We start from the raw sequence: 23642 nt of genomic DNA on the forward strand, positions 1-23642 counted from the left end.
TACAGTTGCCAGTAGAGGCTATACAGTGGAGGAACACACATCATTGCTGAAACCAATGTTAGAATTATTGGAACAATAAATGTAAATATTTCACTATTCAAACAGCCAAATACATATTTAGGCTTACATAAAACTCCCCTTGTCAGTCGCCCTACAGGCACACACCAGAGCTCCTGATGCCGACTCAGAACCCTCCCCGCAGGCTATTACCGCACACCTACACCAGACTCCGATGTGCGTGTGTGCTAGGCCGAGGGGGATAGGGGAGGGTTTGGAGTCTGGATTGGGCATCGGGAGTCCCAATGTAGGCTGAGGGGAGGGTTCAGTGTCAGGAGCTCCCAATGCTCGACTCCAAACCCTCTCTTTGGCAGTCAGACTACAGGCACACACTGGAACTCCCGGCTTCGAACCCTTCCTTTGACAGTCAGCCTACAGGCGTAGACCAGAGCTCCCGGCACCCAACTCTGAACCCTTCCCTTGGCAGTCAGCCTACGGGGCACAGCAGAGCTCCTGACATTGACTCCAAACCCTCCCCTCGGCCTACCTGAACTGTGGGCCCCAATTTGTTCTCTTCAACGGCATCCCTCTGAGGTCTCCGCCCGAGGTGGCTGCCTAGTTGGCCTGCCCTGTAGATACAACACAGTAAGAGGCCCTTCCAGCCCACAAACATGCGCTGCCCAAATAAGCCGACGTGACCAATTAATTGACTAACCTCGGGCATCTTTGGAAAGTGGGAGGAAACCCATGCAGGTCATGGGGAGAACATGCAAACTTCTTACAGATGGTGCCGGATTCGAACCAAAGTCACTGGCGCTATAATGGCGTTGTAGTAATTACTCTACTAACCATGCCACTTGTTGACTTTCTGATGAAACATTTAATATTAGTATGAATGTTCTTATGTTTTAGTAATGTGAAAAAAATGATCCTTTAGAACAGATGATTGTTCATAGGATTAGTTAAGACTTTGCCACACTTCTATGGTTTTTTTTTTATCTTAACAGCTCCACAGCAAGGTCTTGCATGCAGTGTGGACATATTGCTGCTTATTGATGGCTCTACCAAAACAAGCCTTGAAGGCTTTCTCCGGTATAAAGCCTTTGTAAAAAGATTTCTCCAGGTTGTGCTGACTGCAGACAATCAAATGAATGTTGGAGTGGCGCAGTACAGTGATGGTGTTCAAATGGATCTGCCAATGGGACTGCACCAGGATTTATCGCACATTGTTCATAAGGTTGACTCGATGCCTTTTAAAGGGGGCAAGGCAAAGACTGGCAAAGCATTGCGATACCTTACCCAGTTTGGATTTAAAACTAGATTGGCAGTTCCACGTGCTCAGGAGGATCGCCCCCATGTTTTAATTCTGCTAACGGACTCAAAAGCGGAAGACTCAGTGGCTGAGTCAGCCAAGTACGCCAGAGAGCGAGAGATCTTCCTTCTTGCTGTTGGCACCGACAGTCTTCGGTCAGAATTGGTTGCAATTACAGGAAACCCCCAGCGAACTGTTATATACTCAAATCCAGGGCTTCTCTTCAATAAGATTCCTGAACTAAGAACAAAAATCTGCAGCATTGACAGTCAAGGTATAAGTGCTTTCCTAAACTCTCTATTTACTGTGTTTGATGGCACCACAGCAAAATGGGAGGGTACCATGATACTAGAAATACTTACCATTTCAATAGATCATTATAAAACTACCATGAGATTTAATAAATGTAAAACTAATTCTACACATGGTAATTAAGTGAGCTCATTGAAGTTGTAAGATAGAAAGAATGTATTTATCTGCAGAGAAGACAGGCTGTATCTGTTGGCTAGATACAGGCTGTGGTGATGCACCCCAATAAGCTGGTCAATCAGACAACTAGGAAATCTACTAAGACAGGAGAAAGGAATTTAAAAAATATATATACATATAATGGGGAAGAGTTCAGTCCTTTGTAGTAGTTTATTTAGATAGTGCATTTAACACAATGCAGGTTGATCCAAAGTGTTGAACATACATTAGAAATAAATTGATTACCATCTAAAATACACTGGCACAGCCATCTTTTTACATAAACTATACAACTTATAAAATTAATTATTTAAACCATAACCCATACCTCCCGATCACAGCAATGAACAACTTCCCAATTTCAATTGAACAGAATGGTACAATGTATTCGTTACTTAAATTTTGGAAGCAAAGTGTCTTTGAATCAAAACATAGTACCATATAAACACATGTTACAATTGAGACCGTGTATAAGTCATTTCCACCCCCCCCCCACCACCCTATTTTTGGCTCCAAATCCGGTATTTTCGATGTATTGCATTAAATATTTGACCCCCCCCCCCCCTTATTTTTGGCCCTGCCTATCTATCTGATTGCTAACCGGCCAGCCAACCATCTGAGCTCCCAACACCCTGAATGTGGATTTACCACCCAGTCCCGGCTACCTCCTCGCCCATCCAAGCTCCTGACATACCAAATGTCCCAGTTGCCCGCCTGGCCATCTAAGCTTCTGATGCCTTGAATGTCACAGGTACTTTGGTCAAAAGTAGTGTACATGAAACAGTCGACCCCCTAAGTTTTACTCTATAAATTGGTCCTCAAAACATGACTATTACACAAGTATACACAGTAATTATTTGTATTCTATTTCACATTAATCATACATCCACTTTATGGAGCGCTGAGATGGACAATTTTGAATAGTGCAGGTATCAACACAATTCCACCCAACACTACTTCTTGATTTGGGTCATGCAAGTTATTTCTACAAGACAAAATATTCTACCTTGTCAGACAAAACATGCAACCCTTTTAAATACTCATGTTACAAGAAAATGCTCGGAATACACTCAAAATTTTGGTTAATTACTTTATTGTTAAAAGTTCTAGCAGTACACAAATCCTAGAGAAATCACCAATGTATTTTCACAAGTTGGTTGAGCACAAAAGTTGCTCAACTTCCTCCTCAGAAGGGTCCTCGACTCTTCTAGTTTTGCCAAATATCTCTCCATCTTTACTAATTTTTTTTTACCTTTAATCCTTGAGCAGTCAGAAATCTTCTATTTGTACCAATCTTGTAGTATCAAGACACCCCTCCCCCTTGTTAACCGGAGAATACTGTAATGTATGACACTTCTCCACTCTGCCTAATGGTCTCTCCACAAAATTTTGCTGCCTTCCACTTTCAGTTTCTCACAATCATTCAACTTTAGAGAAGGAAACTTAATAATTAATTTGTATTGATTTAAATGTATCTGGTAGATCTCCTTTCACCCCTGAGCATCAAATAAAAAATCCCCATGGTTTTTCTCATGTATATGCTAAGAGATCATATCCTTTTCTCAAATTTCTTGATGTCACTGAAACTCTATCCCATATTCAATTTATTTTAATATTGTATACAAATTTTAATAAATAAGATCATAATCTTCAGGTCCCAAAATACTGTACTTCATTTCCTTCCTTTGGATCCTTTCCTCTCTCTTTTCTCTTGGTCTCTAAACTTAGTTTCAGATGCTATACATCGATCTTCTCTGGCCCTTCATTAAATAACCCATTACACATGTATTAATCTCTAAGTTTTACCTTTTTCATGCTTTTCCCATCCAACACATGAATGACAGTAAAACATGTGGAGTTCTTTGTCACATACATCCCGTCTCACCTACCACTGCCCTACATTGGCGTCCCATCGTTGCTTATCTTTAGATCACTCCAAATCCCTGTATTCTCATCCACAGACGTTGTGTCAAACTCCTTTTCCATGCATCAATCAGTTTTCAACATGTTGTTTGGAATTTCTAGCCTAAAACTCTCTATCACTTTTGTGCCCTTTAAAAATCATTTTTTAAAATACATCACTTTGTCAAACTCTTGATTCATGCTCTCTAATCTTTTTTTTTCCTGGTTTGACATTCATTCTGGCCAAGTTGAAATGTGTACTGTGATCTTCTTTACAAGGGCACAAGCAGAAAAAGGTAGTGAATGCAACTCTGAATATCACCCAAACTTCCCTCCCTTACATGGACACCATTTACATCTCCCACTGCCCAGGAAAGGAGTTAACATACGAAACCAATCATACTCCGCCACACTTTCATCTCCCTCCTCCCATCAGGGGGAGAAAAAAGGCTTAGAAAGGAAGATAATTTCTTCCTTGCAGACATCAGGCTCTTGAATTAACCCCATAACATTCCACCATGCTACCCTTGCTTTGTACTAATTGTTTTTTTCCCATTATAACTCTATAATTGTGCACTTGTTCTTCTCCACACAGCTGTATGAATGTTAGAGTTAGCCTGTTAGACTGTTCACAGAAGAATGCTTCTCACTGTGCCAGGTATAATGTGACCAATAAACTTAAATGTGAATATTTTGTTGCTCTGCATACATTGCAAGTGGAAGAGAATTCTTTTGTCTATTTTCTGGTTTCTGGCTGCACATTTGTAATTCAGTCTTTACGCTCTGTTTGCACAGGATGCCTTTCCCAGCCTTTAGACCTAGTCTTCGCTTTGGATGCGTCATCTGGAGTTGGAAAGGACAACTTTGATAAAGTGAAAGATTTCATGAAAACTGTCATCATGCAGTTTGAAATAAATCGTGATGTTACCCAGGTTGGCCTTGTGGTTTACGGCAGCAGTTCGAGGACCATTTTTGTCCTTGATACATTTGATTCTGGCATTAACCTCCAGAAGGCAATTGCCATCGCTCCGTATTTGGGAGGAACTGCTTCCACTGGCCGTGCTCTCCTTCACATTTATGACAACGTCATGACTATCCGACAGGGAGCCCGCCCTGGTGTGAATAAAGTAGTGGTGGTCCTCACAGATGGGGCAAGCACTGATGATGCAGTGGTCCCCGCACAGACTCTGAGGAATAATGGCATCACAGTTTTTGCTGCAGGAATTGGTGATGCACAGGAAGAATCGTTACTAAGGATCGCTGGCTCCACTCATTACTTGATGACTGTGCCATCCTATGAAGATTTGAAATATTTTGAAGAAATTATTGCTCACAGAATCTGTGAAGGTAATTATCTTGTTGAGATAAATTCCATAACATCTTTTCTTTCAGATATTTAATTCATAATTGTTCATTAAAGTAACACTCTAAAATATCTGGAGAAGAGTTTGTGTTGAGAAATTGAGCTCAACCTGTCCCAGTGCAAAGGCCCTGATTCAATCCCACTGTGAGTGGATTGGTATAGAGATAGATTCTCCAGAAGTGGTTTGGAGGCATGTATGTTAAGGATGTGAAGAATCTCAATCCTATTATAAGGGTGCATCTTGGTGGCATTAGATGAAGCGAATTGTAAGCATTTTTTAATGTTTTTCCTTCATTAAAATATCAGTAATGCTAATTGGCAAAATATATGCATGAATAACAATAATTTGGGAAAGATGCTAGAAGATGTAAAGCACCTATAGAGTCGACACCAGTAAGAGGTTTGGGGGAGTTAAACAAGAATTTTTTTTTTTGTTTGAAGGTGTATTTTTTAAAATAAAAGTTATCTATTTTTTTTTGTTTGCTCATTCACAACCAACTTTGTTGTCACCTGAATAATCAGCTAAAAGTGGGGAGTGCACCGTTGGTGTAGCGGTTGGTGCAACGCCTTTACAGTGCCAGCGATCGGGAGCTGGGCTCAAATCCCATCCTGTCCACTACCTGTCAGAAGGTAGTGGATTTGTAGAATTCATTGCCACATGCATCTGTAGAGGCAGAATCTTTGGGGGAATTTAAAGAGGAAATTGATGGGTATCTAATTTGTCAGGGTATCATGGGATTATGGGGACAAGGCTGGAACTTGGAACTAGATGTGAGAACAGTTTAGCTCGGGGAGGTCTCACGGCACAAACTCGATGTTCCTTTTTCTTGTGATCTTGTGAAAACATATCCAAAGTGGTATTGTTGAAATGGGTGTATGCCAGGTTATAAAGGCTAACTATCCATTTTGATAACAAAAAAGAAAAGGTCTTTGAATGAACTGCGTGCTGGATCTTCGGAGAATTGTGAGCCAAACAACATGTTGAAAATCTGGAGTCGAATTTAGACCAGACCAGACAAAGATAGTGGTCTTATTTCCTTAAAGGCATCCATGAACCATATGAAGGTTATCAAGAAAATATGCAGATGCTGGGATCTCGTGCAGTGAACAAAAATGCTAGAGAAACTCAGCAGGTCACACAGAATCCATGAGAAGTTAAAAAAAAAAAGCAGTCAATGTTCCCTTCCTCAGAACTGTTGAAAATCAGGCAGAATGAAATGATGTGGCCTGAATAAAATGATCTGATGGGTGAGGGGGCAAGAAGAGGGAGGGACACAGACTATCAGGTAACAGGTGAAGAAGGTAGAAGAGAAACTGAGAAGAGTGGGCAGAGGGCTAAGAAAGATTGAAGAAGGAAGGGAAAGGGGTGAGGAGCTGGAAGAAGGGAGACTGAGGGAAGGAGAGAGACCAGGGAAGGAGGGGGGAGGTGTTAACGGGAACTGGAGAAGCTCATATTGATGTCATTTGGTTGAAGAGTGCAGAGATGAAATGCAAAGTTTCCCATCAATTTGCAGCTGGCCTCAAATTGGCAGAGCATGAGGCTATGGACAGACCTATCAGTTGGCCTCTAGTTTGGTGGGGGGGGGGGCGGAGGTCCTTGCTGTTATAAGACCATGAGACATTGATGCCGGAATAGGCTATTAAGTCCATCAAGTCTGCCCTACCATTTAATTAAGAGCTGATCCATTTTGCCACAGCCCTACTGCCTAGCTTTCTCCCTTAATCTTTGGTGCCCTGACTATTCAGTATCCTATCAATTGCTGTCTTAAATACACTCAATGACCTGGCCTCCACAGCCCTATGTGGCAACAAATTCCACAGATTTACCACCCTCTGCCTGAAAAAATACCTACGTATTTCTGTTCTAAGCGGACACCCATTAATCCTGAAGTTGCACCCTCTTGTCCTAGGTTCTCCCATCTTGGGAAACAATCTTTCTACAACTACTCTGTCCGTGCCTTTCAATATTCAAAATGCTTCAATGAGATCTCCCCTCTTTCTCCTAAATTCCAATGAATTTAGGCCAAGAGTTGTCGAGTGCTCCTCATACGATAACCCTTTAATTCTCAGAATCACCCTAGTGAACTTTCTTTGATCCCTCTCCAATGTCAGCACGTCTTTTCTTAAATGTGCAGCCCAAAACTGCTCACAGTACTCCATTTGAGGTCTCGCCAGTGGCTTATAAAGCCTCTGCATCAAATCCCTGCCCTTGTGTTCTATTCATCTGGAAATGAACGCCAGCAATGCACTTGCCTTCTTCACCATTTCAACATGCATGTTTACCATCTGGCCGTCCTTCACAAGGGCCTCCAGGTCCCTTTGCATCTGGGTATTTTCAATTTTTTTCCCCATTAAAGAAAAATTTAGTTTGCCTGTTTATTTTTTTTCAACCAAACCAACACTTTCTGACAATATATTTCAATTGCTGCTTCTCTGCCCATTCTCCTAATCTGTCTTAAGTCCTTTTGCAGCCTCTGTGTTTCCTCTACACTACCTGCTCCTCCACCTACCTACCTTTGTATCATCTGCAAACTTGGCCACAAAGGCATTCATCCCATAATTCAAAATAGTATTATGCAACATAAAAAGAAGCCGGCCCAAACTGACCCCTGTGGAACACCACTAGCTGCCAATCAGAATATAAACCTTGTATTCCAACTCTCTGCTTCCTGCCAATCAGCCAATTCTCTACCCATGCTAGTATTTTTCCTCTAATTAAAACCAAGGGCTTTTATTAACTAGCCCCATGTGTGGAGGCTTGTCAAATGCCTTTCTGAAAATCCAAATACGCAACATCCACTACAGCAACATGATTGGCATAGCAGATACTGCAAACCTGTTACAGCACCAGAGATCGGAACAGGGGTTCGAACCCTACACTGTCTATAAGGAGTTGTATCCCTGTGTCTGCGTGGGTTTTCTCCCACCGTTCGAAATGTATCAGGGGTTGTACTTTCTCCCTTCTTGAACAGTGGGGTGACATTGCAATTTTCCAGTTCTCTGGGACCACGCCAGAATCTATTGACTCCCGAAAGATCATAACCAGTGCCTCCACAATCTCTACCCCTACCTCTTTCAGGACTCGAGGGGTACTGTGGCCAGATAAGCTTCTATAGAGTTGATAGTTTAATGGCCACTATACCAGCTTTTATATTTTTATCAAGATTATTTAATTAACTGAATAAATATTCTCTAGATGCCATGGTGGAGTTGAACATGTCTTCAGAACATCCAGTCTGAGAGTCTGGAATTTGGCTGCAGCTACTATTCTCACCATGGGATGATGGCATTTATAAGATTGCTGCATGAATGCTTTTTCAATCACCCTCACAAACGCTACTGAGATGTGTGGTGCATTAGTCTGGTGCAGCAGAGTCTCTGAATAATCTCGCGCATTGAAGGGAAAGTCAACCACATCTTCCAGACCCACGTTTCTTCTCAGAATGTGAAAATGGAGACACTCTCTCCACTAGCTGGGGCCATTTGGCCCAGCGTTCAAACTCTGATTCCTCTCCATTGCATCAAACGTGCAATAATTATGCCAAAGGCTTACTTCTGTGAGCCTATGTGTATAGTAAAGTGTGACCATGGAGGGGCCAGATGGTAAAGATTTTGTGAATCCATTCATGTTTCTTTAAAACCAAAAGATTTATTTGATTGCTCCATATTCGTTGCTTCAATTTTGTGGTTTCTGACAACAATTTTTTTAATTTTTTTTAAGCACTTTGGTTTATGTGTATTTTCAGTTTTGATCTTTAGGTGGAGCAATGTGTTTATATTTCAGAAAATATAGACGTCCTCCAAAAGATGAAGCCTTTTTGAAATTGTGTACCTATGCCCTAAGTGAGATGATTTTACATTGTGGATCATTAAAAGAAACTCCCCCTCTTTTATTTGAATTACCAATTTCCAGTGTATATGTTGTTCAGATTTATTGTCAAATACATGGCATCTCATACAACCTGAGATTCCTTATCCTCTGTACAACATACATCTTTTTTTCATTAAAACGGGGGGAAAAGCTTTTAAGGGCATATATTTTATCTGGAGGGTCTGAACTTGTCATGAGATTGGAGTTAATATAATTGGGTATTTTTTTCAAAGTGCATCCTTTGATTTGATTATGTGAATTTAAAAAAAGCTTGTCATTGAGTTTTTATTACTTGAGCAAGAGTACCCGGTGCAGGTTCACTAAAAAGTTCAATGATGGATTTTGTCTCAAGCCAAGTCAAATGGAGCTCGCATATATTTGTTTTGAGGGTTTTGTGCTTCCTTTTTAGCCAATGTTATAGTGAGAATGGTAATATCTCCCCTGAGAATTGTTAGAACTTTATGCTGGGTGTTGTAGTATTTTACACCACAGTAGCCTAAGAATGAACATTTTCTTATGAACTGAGGATTAAAATCATACTCTTGTTTAGAAGCTTACCGTATATTTGTGTTGATCACGTTTTCCCTGGCAACACACATTGTTTAATTACTCAATGTCTTTCAATCCCTTTCTGTGAATTGAATGGGATGTGAATTGTTAGGCCCACATATGCTTCACACCGATTAATGTTGGAATATCATCTCTTAATTCACAACCCCACCACCTTCTTTTCTAAAGATGAAGATGGATTGGATCAAAAAGTGAGGGTGATTTAGAAAAGTCCAACGAGTAGAGATAAATTGAGTTGCTTGTCTCATGTACTGCATACAGTAAAAAGATAGCTTGTGATTGAGGAATGAATGGATGGCACGGAAGTGAGCTGAGTCACTGTGATGTTGAAAATTAGGAAAGTATTTCAATGGCTTTTTCTTTCACAAATCCTTTGCATTATCTTAACAGTGGCCAAACAAGGGGTCAATTTGTGTAAACCTAATCCATGCATGAACGGTGGGGAGTGCATACTTCACATTGCAAGCTATCATTGTGAGTGCAAAGGTTGGAAAGGAGTGCACTGTGAACGCAGTAAGTATTCTCAGCCTTTTCAACTAATATGCAGTGGTTTTTAATCCCATAGTGTCAGAAGCTTTGCTGCTTATCACTGCGAAACATGCCTCTTATCTCTAGATAAGGCAGGGGTAAAGTTTCCTTCGGCAATAGCCATTGGCTTCAAAGGTGCAGTTTGACAGGCAAAGTCAGATCCGGACTGTCGATGTTATCACTGTAATTTTTAACAGCCCTCAACTCAGGAACCATGTAGATAAAACTGGAAGAATGCACAAATATCTTAATGATGAACCAGTTACCAAGTTCCCACTGGAAACGATTCAAAGATTAGCTGGATGCATGCAGAATTGAGGTTGGTTCGAAAATAAAATGCAGCTTGTGTACCATATTGTGTTCTTGTAAATGGGGATTTTATAAAATATGACTGATTAGTTTTAATGTTTTTTTTCATGTTCCTCTTTTTAAAATAGTTTTCTAATTTTGTTCCATATAAAGTAAAATTCCAATAATCTGCTACCTAACTATTTGGAAATCCTGATGGTTTGGCTTCTCTGGTTGACCAGATCATGTTTCTGGCATTCCCCTCTAACTCACCAGGTACCTGAGTTAACTTTGGAACTTACTGGGCCATTTCCATGTTCCTCTGAAACTCCTCAGAGCCTTGGTTCCTGAGCTTCCCTTGAAACCTACTCGGTTTACTAGAAAATTTACTATAATGCTTTTCTTTCTTTGGCTTGGCTTCGCAGACGAAGATTTATGGAGGGGTAAATGTCCACGTCAGCTGCAGGCTCGTTTGTGGCTGACAAGTCCGATGCGGGACAGGCAGACATGGTTGCAGCGGTTGCAGGGGAAAATTGGTTGGTTGGGGTTGGGTGTTGGGTTTTTCCTCCTTTGTCTTTTGTCAGTGAGGTGGGCAATGTCTTAAAAATAAACAAAGGTGTGTTGCCTAATAATCTCCAAAAGACTGGAAAATCCACTACCATCTGAGTTTTACTCTGTCACACAGAATAAATCGTACTTTTGTTTCTTTTTCTAAGCAGTAAATTTTAGTCCTAATTTTAAACACCATTTTTGCTATCACCAAAACTTTCTTGAGACTGGCCCAACTTTTTGTGAGAAGACTACAAAGCCGAAGCCTCCAGCTTGCTAGCAACTAGGTGTTCAGTGCAGAATAATGAGGTAATGGTGCCGTCTTAAGATGCAGGGTGAAGCTCAGATCAAGTAAAAAGCACCCCAATGATCAGCCGGTTGTGCCAATCAAGTAAATTATTTTCTTTGGCTTTGTGGTACCCTGCAGTTTTCCAACCTTGCCAAACTAGAAGGAGTAGCCTCGTCACATGACTTTACCTTTTATTATCTCAGACAATGCTCAGTACATTGGATCAAATTCTACATTTCTGATGGTAGGTCATGGGCCAGAAATGTCAGCACTGAGTGAGTATTTTGGCACCTTTGTTCAAGAAGTGATGAGTGGTAAGAATTTATATATTTTTTTTATAAGTGCACTTTTGGCACTAAAGATTATGAGCAGTTCACATTCAAGGAAGTTAGAACTCCATGTAAACTTGTATAATTTATCGATATTCATGTGTGGGGCTGAGCTACTGTCTGTTTAAAACAAAATATGCCTTAAGAGAAGGCTTGCTGCTTGACTATATGTGAGGTTTTGTTATTTTAGACATGAGGACGTATTGATATGAGCTGTTATTGCAACACTCCCATACGCTGTTCATGTTTTGTGGAAAGGCTGAGAAAGTTAGACTTGTTTTCTTTGGAAAATGGGAGACACTGAATTGAAGTTATCAAAATAATGAGTGAAATTGGCAAGAAACGGATGCCTTTTTACTTTAAAAAAAAAATTACATGAAATAAGGATCTCAAGACCATACAAAAACCTGAAACTAATACTTGATCTCAATTTACATAGCAGTCCAAAACTGGAAAGCATAATGAACTAATGCAGAATCAAAGATGCTTTTAAAATTGCAAATCTAAGAATGGAAGCCATTTGGAAATCAGAGTGCTGTAACAAGTTCTGTGGAAGTAAGTGGACAATAAATGTCAATACTACTAAATGAAACATAGCCAGTGGCTTCTCCAGCCCAGATTCATGATTATCTTTAAAGGCACATCATCTAGGTGAGATCTTTAGGTCCTTATTTTACTTTTTTCTAAAAAGTAAAAGGCATCCATTGGTGGGTATCAAATTGCTGAGTTATTTCTGAGTATAGCAATGGCTACTGCTCTTCTGATGGGCACTACCAGTTGCCCCAATAACCACAAGGACAAAGACTGAGGGGAACGATAAGCTTTATTGTACAGAAGACTTCAGCTGGCCCGGATTCAAGCTAGAGAAGTGCAGGGAAGGGAGAGGTGGCTCGACCTTTATGCCTAGGCCACAGGGGAGGAGTCCAGGGGAGAGTATCATCAGGGGGCGGGCCAGCCCGTACCTTTACTGGCCAATGACTACGTACAATCCATATCATTACATCTTCAAACTGGAGTGTTGATTTGAGATGCACTAACACCAAAGCCCAAGTTGCTCCATCTTTACTGCAATGTTTTTGACAAAGGAAGCTAATTGCAGAAATATAGTATTTGTGAATCTAAGGATCATTGTCAATCACAAGCAGTAGTTCTATCTTTGATTTTGTGTAGATTATTTCCTCTCATTATTGTATGGCATTTAACAGCAGCATCGCAGGTAGATAGATGAGTGACCATGTACAATTACATTGAAGGTATCAAGGTTTTGTCAATGCTCAGATAAAGCTAGTGGCTAACCCCATACTCCCTCAATGGGGAGTCACTCCGGGGAATCATTTGGTAGGAACCACAGAAGGGATCATCAACTAGTTGCCATGGATGGGTACGTCTCCAGTGACGCTTCAAAAGTTTAACTCTCTCCAAGGCAAAGCAGCTTACTTGATTGGCACAACCGGCTGATCATTGGGGTGCTTTTTACTTGATCTGAGCTTCACCCTGCATCTTAAAATGGCACCATTACCTCATTATGCTCCACTGAACACCTAGTTGCTAGCAAGCTGGAGGCTTCGGCTTTGTAGTCTTCTCACAAAAGGTTGCACCATAAGTGGTGATCAGGCCTCTGGATAACATATCTTGTGGCCTCCCCACCCCCCCCCCCCCCCTTGAACTTATGATCTTTTACAGCTGGTGCTATTTTTGACTATAATGCCCTCGGAGATGAATGTAAAAGATATCATGGCAGCATCTTGAAGAGAAACGGGGTTGTCCTATATGTGCTGGTCAATGTTTGTGTCTTGACTAACTGGTTATTTGGCTGATTGTGAGATCTTGCTGCGTGAAAAATGGCATCTATACTAGATTTCCTGTATATCACTGACTCTTTTTGGAATATCCAAAACTCATGAAAAATATTATCAGTTTTCATAAATGCAATGCTTATTTTGAATTTCAGAAAAATTGAAAATGCTCCCAAATCCTGGCTCTTATTGTCCTGCAAGTATATGCTGAACGCTTCTTTAATCTATCCAAGGTGTGACTAAGGAAGCCCCTTAAACAGTCATGATGTGTCATGATGTGGGCGAGGGAACAAATTACAAAATTGGAAGAGAATTTCACTAAAATCTGAAAGACCTGAAGCTGTCTTTGTTGTTCCACCTATAGGAATTACAAATCCAGAACCACGTGGAGATGTCCCCAGGATGCACAGAAGGCAGCGCAGGCAGAGGAAGACACGGCATTTAAAGAGAAGGGAGAAAAGATTTCGCAAAAACACAGACACCAAAAGAAAGGGGATTCATTACACTAATAGGACTCAGCCTTTCCTATTTCACATACTTCGTGATCAAAGATGGCATAACAATCAAGAACCCCACCCTCAATGACTACTTGCTGCTTTCAGAATGCCTGTACAGGTACTCTCTTCAGTTCCAACAAAAGTTTAGACAAAAATGACAAATAATAAGTTAAGAAGCGACCCATGTTTCTTATGGGAAAACTATAAAGGTATGATTTGACTGTACTTTAGATTTACTGCCAAAAGTCCTCACTGCAAGAACTGTTCTAACTTTTGTTACATCCAAAAGAGTATTTTTCAAAGCTAGCCCATTCATTGTAGCATTAACTTAACTGTGACTCACTTAGCACAGCATGGTTTTATGGGTTCAGAATCATTTCTAAAAGAAAGTTGAAGACTTAATTCACTACTGTATTAAGTAAGTGAGTGGCTTTCTCACAACTGACGAGTTCCTTGATCTATGATGCATTTTAAATATCAAAAAGGGTGTGATTTAACTGCAAGCTTACACAGACTTTAACCAAACAACTTCTGGTTTGTTGAATCAGCTATCATTAAAATAAAAGGCTTGGAACAAGCTTCACGATCAAATGGTGTGAAGCCAAGGACAGATCCTTTGAACATACAGAGTTGGGTTTCATTTCAGAAAAGTGGCAAAGGTACAAATTTAATATGAGATTTAACCAAGGGCTTAAGGTTCTTAAATTGAATCCTGATTTATACATGCAGGCAATAAATTAATAAATTAATCCTCCTGCCAGCTTAAAAACATTTGTCAAATTTGTGCAATGGCTATTCATTGACATTGATTCCCAGACCTTTATAACAGTTTCTATCTCTTTGGCATTCCTTTAATTTAGTGGCACTAAAAAAATGATTTGGACGGAATCCATGCATTCTAAATGATACTGACACACTGCGTTAGATCAACCGACCTGAAAATATTTTGCCACTGATTTTCATTTGAACTAAGCATCTGATGCCTCTCCTGTCGGTGTTCATCAATGGTCCGCCAGCGTTGATGGATCCAGTTGCCCCTGATCCCGCTTTTCCAGGTTCACAATGATCTGACAAAACCTTCCAGCGTGTTCGTCACTGACTGCACCAAAGTCAGCAGGGAAGAAGTCCAAGTGTGAAATGCAAATTAATTTTCAATGACATGTTGCACTTCATCCTTTCGTACGCTTGAAATAGACTTAAAATATGACAGGAAATCACAAAAATAGATTGTGTCTAAAAATTTGTAAGTGATGGGAAAATTTTACAGTCATTTTCACGATCAGTAGCCCAAAAATCCATAAAATACACTGAGAACTGGTCAGGAAGCAAAATCTTCATTGTCCATTGTTATCAGACAAAGGTAATATTTACAGAGATGACGAAATTGCAGTACGTGACACACATAGATAATTAATATGGCAAGATGGAACTAGAAGTAAGATCTTGGTGTAAACGTCACCAATCTATGGCAATGCAGGATGAAATGTAGTCTTAGATTCCAGTACCGGTATCATTTGTGTACTTCTTTAGTAGCCTGCCATGTTCACCATCTCCCTTCCCCCTCCCCATCTATCCTTATTTTTCTCATTCTCCGCTTTCATTCACCAACAGCACGGTTGGTGTAGCAATTAGTGCGACATCTTTACAGCGCCAGCAATCGGGTCTGGGGTTCGAATCCCATGCTGCAGTAAGGAGTTTGTGCGTTCTCCCTGTGTCAGGATGAATTTCCCCAGGGGCTTCAGTTTCCTCCGGCTGTTTGAAACGTACCGGAGGTGTAGGTTAATGGGGTGTGAATTGAGCAGCACAGACTCGTGGGCTGAAATGGCCTGTCACCGTGCTGTATGTCTAAATTAAATTAAAAATTAAATTTATTTCTTTAAGATTTTAAAGACCTTTGTCAAATCCCCAAATTTGACTGAAATAAGAATCCCTGTTCCTTTATTCTATTTGTGTAATTTGTTAATCTCCCCTTTCCAGAGATTTTCTGAATTTCAAAAGATATGCTGCTTAAAGTTGGACACAGATCCACAGTATATCTAAATTTAAATTTAAAACCTCTGTTTCCAATCTCCATCCCTCCCCAGCTCTCTCCATCTGTCCATCATCGCTCAATGGCTACTGGCTCCTTTCTCATCCTTCCCCCCCCCCCCCACCCCTTTATTTTCTCTCTTTTAGGATACCTTCTCTCTTCACTCAGTCCTGATGCTAGATTTTGATCCAAAATGTCAAGAATTCCTCTTCCTCTTGACCCACTGAGTTTCTCCAGCAGTTTGTTGTTTTTCTTTTTCCCCCGGTCTCCCATTCTTCCCCTGGTCTCCCAGTTGACAGGAGGGAGCGCAGTGGTCTGGAGTGAATAGCTCAATTCTTTCTTCATCCCAAGACAAATAGACTAACTATCAAGATGTAATGAATGAAGCAGATGAGTTAATATCCCTTTTGATGGTTAATTAATCCTAAAATTAAATGTGACTGGAGAACCAACTAAACTGTCATTTTTAAGTGAAGGGAATAGAACAAATTCTTGCCAAAGTTTATAATTTTAATTGGGAGAAATGTTCATGTTTAAAATTAAATTATGATCAGTTAACTAAAACTATAAATATATTGCCTTCTTATGACCTAATTTGTACTCAATTTGGTCTGAGAAAGTTCATGCTGAAAATATATTCCTATTAATAACTTGTCAATATAATTTCATGTTAACATATTTCATACATAAAATCTGATATTAATCTTTGTACATTTTATATTTATTTGTTATATTCAGATGTACTGCAGCAAGATTGTTATTCATTGCTTTATATATTTAAGAAATTCATCAAATCAAGCTGGCTTGTAAAAGGTCCAAGTGTCAAACTGAAGGATGCAAGTTCAGGTGATGTACTGAAGTGTGAGAAATCAATACATTTTTTTAAAAACTTGGTCATTAGCTGCTCTAGTATTTAGACTGCAAGTGTAATGGTTCCCTCTCTTTTTCCAATATTAAAATAGAGGGCATAATCTTGAAGCCTCATTATTATTGATGCATTTTTTTGTGGTTGATGAGGCAGTATTCACTATAAAGGCCAAAGAAGGAAAGTACTTTGGCCTTTTTTGGTTAATTACAGTATTGCCAGCAAAGGTAAGCAGCACTTGGGTCAAAATTGTAAGAGGTGAAATAAAATCTGTCTTGGTTTATTCTTTCAAGTGGATGAACTGTGTGTCTGGGAAAATCTGTACCAAATGTTACTCTGGCAGGGTAGAAATTCTTTTCATAGTTGAACCAGATGTTAAAAGCAATAAATTTAGCAGTAAACAACCGGGTTGTGTATACCAAGCACATGCTTCTAAAAGACGAAAATAATAACATGCTACATGCTTTGTGCCTCAAGACTTAGGTTAGACCTGCAATTACCAAAGACTCCCTGCAATCTGGCTAATGCATAACTGAGGAAACTGTCAACACAGCAAAACCACAGGAATATTTTTTTCTAATTAGCTTTCCACCTTATTCTTGCGGCAGAGACTTCCAGTTTTCCCTTCACAATCTACCACCACCAAATACCTGTATAAACTAATCTTTGTTCTGCACAACACGATGTCAGCAAGCTACTCATTTTTAGCAGAACCAGTGGTTCTACAACAGCAATGATGTTACCTATTCTTTAAAAAAAGAAACAACGAACTGTAATACATGGTAAATGTACTTTATTCTAATTGTTTTAGTTATAGAATCATAAAGTGTGGAAACAGGCTATTCTGCCCAACTCTTCCAATGGGCATCTTTCTGTATTAATTTCTTCTCCCAGCACTTGGTTAATAACCTTATGTATAGGCAATTCAATTGCACATCCAGACACTTCTTCAATGTAGTTGGTGACCCAGCTACAACCACTTTCTCAAGGAGTGCATTCCACTTCTTTACCATCCAGGTTAAAAAAAAAAGCTCCCTCTTGAAGTGTCTTCACTCCTTACCCTATCCATAATTCATAGTTTTATGTGCCCTGATCATGTTCCCTTTCAACCTTCTGTGCCCAAGGAAGAGCAGATCTAGATTTTCCAATCTCTCATAATTTAACTGCCTGATCCCAGGCATCATTCTGACAAATCTCCTCTGCACCCTCTCCAATCCTATGACATCCATCCTATAGTTTGGTGACCAGAGCTACACACAGTAAGAACTGACCAATGTTTTATAATGTTGGAGTAATTACCTTCCTATAATTGAATTCAATGCCACAAGTGATGAGGGCCAATATCCTATTCATCTTCTTAAACACATTATCCACATGTATTGCTATCTTCAAAGATCTTTAAATCACACTGTACCTCTCTACTTCCTGAGGCCCTACGATCTACGTCCTCACCCCATCATTACTTCCAAAACCCATGACCTTGTATTTGCCTGCATTAAACTCCACCTGGCATTTATACCCATTTCACTAACACATTGCTATCTCTCTGCAGGTGAAGACCATGCTCCACCATGTCAGTAACTCTGCCAATATTCACGCTGTCCACAAACTGACCAATCTTATCCGCAATTGTTTTAATTTTCATTTAATTATTGAAAGCCGAGAAAGAAACTTCTTCCATCTGAGCATGTTGCACCATTCCGAACTCTATATTGAATTCAACATCTTCAGGTCATTGCTTTCTCTTTTTTTATCTGAACGGACTAATTTTTTTGTAATATTAATCTAGTTTTCGCCCTCCCTTTGAGTGGTCTGACCTGCTGGCCACCCTTTACAGCTTTGCTTTCATAACTTTAACATTCCCTGTTTATGTTCTACTTCATAACATTCCTTGTTAATCTTTTAATCCATGATTTCATCAACAGATTATCTCCAGGGCAACTATAACCTCACCTTCATATAAATATTCTGGTAAGAAATATGTTAACAAGGAAAAAGGAAATGCTTTATAATACAGAGCACAAGGATCAATGCTTTTGGAATTAAAGCAACTACTCTTGCCAATTTTATATGTGGGAATTCTTTCCAACCTATCAAAGGGAATAAAATAAAGGCACAATTTTCCTGTTGAGCAGTGCAATCCTGAACATTCATCTGTAATGTGTGAGGGGTTTCTATAAAAAATATTTATTGCTGTTGAAATCCATTTAAAGCAAGGATTTTTCTTTCCCAGGGGTGTGGCCTTGTTTAAAGATAATCCATACAGTTTCTTTGATCTTCCTTCATCATCGGCAAACCCCCATGGGATGATACCCTGCAGCTATTCAAATTCCTCAGCACAACGTATACAGACAAACCTAGTCTGCTTGTGTGGCCCTGGCAAGGCTGACAGTACAATAGTCACTGCATTCAGCCAAAAGTGGGTTGGCAAGTTGCACAAAACTTTAAAACTACACACTTTAAATGTAACTGTTGGCTGTTAGTGTCTATTGTTTATGAACACTAGGCAAGGCCCACACAGGAAGGTCGACAAGATTTAATTGCATACTTTATCTGCCTCATTTTTGTATTTGCAACATTTTTTTTTGCTAATTCCTTGTTGCATGATGTTGGACGTCTTCTGTAATTGATGGGCCAATAAGGAGTATTGATTTAAAATCTGTTTCATTTTTGCTTTTAATATACTGGTTAGGTTATGCATAGTGTACATCCCAGGTACGATTATTTTCAAATGATGGAATTGTACGAGTTCAGCAGGAAAGAGTTGATTCAGCAGATTACATGTTGGTTTCTCCAGGAAAGCTGGCACTCCCTTTCCTGTTCCCTATGATCATGCAATTGTTCTCCTTCAAAAATTTATCACAATTAATTTAATGTTAATATTTAATTTTCTTACATTTTCCTTTCAAGCAGTGAATTTCATGAACTGTTTGTCCCCATGTAAAGTACTGCTGCCTCATTTGTCCTCTCGTTTATTTTTTTTTTTTTTTGCTGACATCTTAAATGTTGAACACCATAGGGAAAATAATCCTGTTTTATGCAAATGTTTCTTGGGGATTATGGGAATCATGTTCCATAGTCCATTGGGGGCAGTTTTTGTCATCTAAATTATCAATGAACTGCAGAATTTTCAACATCAAATTTCCATTTTCTGTTCCGAAAAGAACATTTTAAGTATCTCCAAAACTCTGCATCCTTGTCCATCGCAATATTCTTTTACTAATTTCTCAATTACTTGAATGAACTATATTGACAAAACATGTGAATGGGTGAAACAAAATGAAGCTAAATATTTGGAGAGGCATTCTAAATCAGCTCTAGCTGCAAGTTTAAGCACTACGTACCAGCTTGTGCAGAGGAAACGGTGAAGGTTAGAACAAGAGCATATTTACTCTGGACTTCTTGAAATATTTTAGCCGAAGTATACCAGTAAAGTACTCTATTTGGCAGGATGACCCAAGAAAACCCCAGCAAAACCAAACATTTACTCTGCATTTTTCAACTGTGGGTTCTGAGTAAGAGATCTTGCTGTGGAGAACTTGTGGGCCATCTTTGAGTGGAAGAGAAATTGAATCAATCGGCAGTGCAGATAATGCTCTGGAGAAACATCCCTTGGTGCATTGGTGCAATAGTTCTGTTTCCTTTTGAATGGGTCATTGGAAAGTACCTTAGAGGCAGGTGGAAGGGGTGAGCCATGTTAGATTAGCCAATTTCAACAGATGTAGTTCAAAAACCTGTTTTAAAATATGCTCTAGTTCACTGCACTGTTAAGAATGTGTATTGCAATCATTATACCATAGAGTATATTTAACGTTACTGTGCATTTAGCTGATTTTTTTTCTCCATGTGCAGGTAGAAGCTTGTAAACATGTTTTAATAGCCCTGGTAATGTTAGCCATATGAATTTTACTGATTGTGCCATGATTAGCCCAATATGGTTTATAATTTTTCAAGTGCATTGGATTTGCAGTTAGCAAGCAATTTACCAATTCAGGTCTAGCCAAGTTTATTGTCATTTGATTGCACGATTACAACTTGACAGAACAGTGGTTTCTGGTCCTTGGCGCAAAAACAGGTAGACACTCATCCAGACATAACGCACGTACAAATAAACAATACATATGTCGCACAAGTATTCAAGTATACAAATAAATACTGTTTCATGAGTATTAAAGTCTCAGATGGTTAGTGTGAGCAGTTCCTTTGGTCGTTCAGCATTCTCACTGTCTGTGGGATGAAGCTGTTCCTCAGCCTGGAGGTACTGGCTCTGATGCTCCTGTATCAGCATGTATTTTAGCAGTTTGTAAAATACCAAAAGATTTTTTAAAATCACAACACCAGAGGGTGCCCTTCATCCAGCAAACTCTTTTGTTTTATGAGCTTTGATTTTTATATATATATATGTAGGGCAGAATTGCAGAAAGTAATCCCAATGACATAGAAACCTTGCATAAGAAATCCATGTTGTGATTCTGGCTTGAAAATGCATTGATGGAACCATTGATTCTACTTTTGAACACATCACTTCAAAGGGCCCAGCTGACTGTGTGGGAGAACTGAAGAGAACTGGTCATTGTCACGTCCACTAAGATGCAGTTAAAAGTTGAGTTGTGCTTGTTTTCCAGGCAAGTTGACAGCAGGTGTAGTGCAAGAGTAACAAATAAATAAGCAACCATGTAAGTATACGTAGTGCAGAATATAGAGGAGAAAGTACAAAAATATAGCACAAGGTATAGAGAAAAGTACAAATTAAATAAGGGCAAATGAGAGATCCATTAAGATGCCAGTGACATGTTTATTTAAGCCCCACAAATCTGAAACCTTATAGTTTTTGATAATAAATGCTCTAGATATTGATGTTTCTATCTCTGAGGGGGGGTTTCCATTTAAGGGGCATTCTCTTGTTGGGGAGATTCAGGTCCTCAAGTAAAAGCAGCTTAAACTTGGCTACAGATTTTCATTTTTGAAACAATACTGGATATTGAATCACAGCTGCAAAAACTTTCAATTTGCGCCAGAAACGAGGGAGCCCAGGGTCCAAAATCCACAATTCATTATAGTACTGATCCGGTCATAATATAGGGGAAAACTGACAGGCTGGCCACGTGCATGTAAAGGATAGACTCATCAAATGCCTTAATAACTTCAGTCTATAAATTCCACAGGCAACAGATGGGTGTCTTTTTCGGCCTGTAAACCAGGACTATGTAATTTAATGACTGTGCTGTTACATTTTTATAGAACACATTACCTGATGTTACCTTCTGTAATTTTAATGTTAAATGTAATCTTCCGAACACCTGGCTAACTTCCTGCTTTTAGTGCCCCAGCAGTGTTGTAGTGCAGGTTACAGCAGGGCGCTGAAGTAAGACACGCACACACGAGGTAGGTACAGTCAGTACTGGTTTATTGGATGGTTTGCTCTGCCTTATGGAGGCCTGCTGGGACTAATTATCCCACCGCTTCCAGTGAAAATGACCGTGTTCGTAGTTGCCCATAGCCCGGGGAGAAAGGCCATTTAGTTGGCCTTGTGGGATTGCTGCGTTCGACCACCATCTTGTGTGCCGGGATGCCACAATGTCTAGATAAAGTTTGTGTTGTAATCTTTTGATATTTGTGCATTTTGGCTTGGGTTTAAAGTGATTTCATAGATTTTTTTAAATATAGCCATGCTTTGGCTATGTGACATAAAATTTTAAACTTTATCTCATTTGATTACTTTTCATTCACTCACTGAGCAGTTATGTAAAATCTGGGCACTTATGCATCAATAAGATGTAAGTAGTAATCACTAATTCTGTTAGAAACTGAGCTCTTGGGTTCAAGGTTCCTTTTATTGTCACATAATAATACATTAAAATGTAATATACATGATATATTTCAACTTTTGTCTACCATAAGGCAAACAAAGTGTCACCATGAGCCCGGCACCCCCTAATGATAGGAGAAAGAGATTCCCTTCAGAGACATCTTGTCATGCTGAGACTGGGTGAAATGACCAAACACCTATATCCACAGTTTGGCGCAGAATATACCCTTGTCTCTCATGGCATATTTAGATATCCTGGAACCTCAGCAAGACTTCAAAGGTAAGGTACCATTACTGTCACATTTAGAATGTAACATTATTTAACTTTGTCTACCCTAAGGCAGATAGGGAGTTGTCACTTTGTCCAGTGCCCCTCACAGAAACCTACAGTTCCTGGTGTTCCTAGGCAGTCTCCCCTCCAAGTAATGACCAGGCCTGAGCCTGCTTGGCTTCCAAGATCAGACAATCTCAGGCATATTTGGCTTCAAGTATATCAATTGTTTATATATATATATATATTCCCATAATTTGCAATGCTGCTGATGTTGTTTGGTGCTTGGGTTGTGGAATTATTATTGGGGACACAGCAAATCTGTTTTCTTCCCAAGCTTCTATCAAGTGGGAGAAACTACGTCATGGAATTGAGCTGACTTGATCATTAGGTGTTGGTGACGATGAATGAGGTAGGCAGAGGTTATCATTTCTGACATTAAGGTCAAAGATTGGACACCCCTGCTTTAAGAACTCTTGTGTTAGTTTTACTTTCCTCTCTATAAATATCTATCTCAGATGAATGGATGCACCTTGTCAGTCAAATGTAGGACTTAAATCTTTCTGCTATATAAATCCAAGCTCTTTGCAGACTTGTTGCCCTTCCTGTTCCTCATTTAGTCCTTTGGGAAAAATGGCTCTCAAACATCAACTAAGGACATCTTGCTTGCCTGTCATCCCTCATCCAAGTGCCATGTAGAGTTTCAACTTCAGTCCTCTTTAGTTTTGAACTTATCTGCAGGACGTAAACTCAGGAATGTCCAACGTGCTGAACTGGAGATCCTTTCCTTGCAATACTAATGACAGTCTTGATTTGCGTGCTGCTTAGTTTCTTCTCTCTGAAATGTCTTTTATTTAGAATATTCCATTCCTCCCACATAACTTCAGAAAAACTATACAACCCCCATTT

General features: G+C 39.6%; 1 protein-coding gene across 3 annotated transcripts in view; it reads left to right on the plus strand.

The window, feature by feature from the left end:
* The window catches only part of vwa2 (von Willebrand factor A domain containing 2), a 126104-nt gene extending 103598 nt beyond the window's left edge, over positions 1–22506 (plus strand). For 2 of the 3 annotated variants that reach the window (XM_069899992.1, XM_069899991.1), the window contains exons 11-14: positions 1005–1583; positions 4475–5026; positions 9874–9996; positions 13627–22506. In XM_069899992.1, coding sequence (XP_069756093.1) covers positions 1005–1583; positions 4475–5026; positions 9874–9996; positions 13627–13847 — 1475 coding nt within the window. In that variant the 3' untranslated portion in view covers positions 13848–22506. The remainder of the gene's footprint in view (positions 1–1004; positions 1584–4474; positions 5027–9873; positions 9997–13626) is intronic. The other variant, XM_069899993.1, reaches the window with a different exon arrangement.
* The last annotated feature ends 1136 nt before the right edge of the window (positions 22507–23642 follow it).

This window comes from Narcine bancroftii, chromosome 10 (assembly GCF_036971445.1).
Source record: "Narcine bancroftii isolate sNarBan1 chromosome 10, sNarBan1.hap1, whole genome shotgun sequence".
NCBI lineage: Eukaryota > Metazoa > Chordata > Chondrichthyes > Torpediniformes > Narcinidae > Narcine > Narcine bancroftii.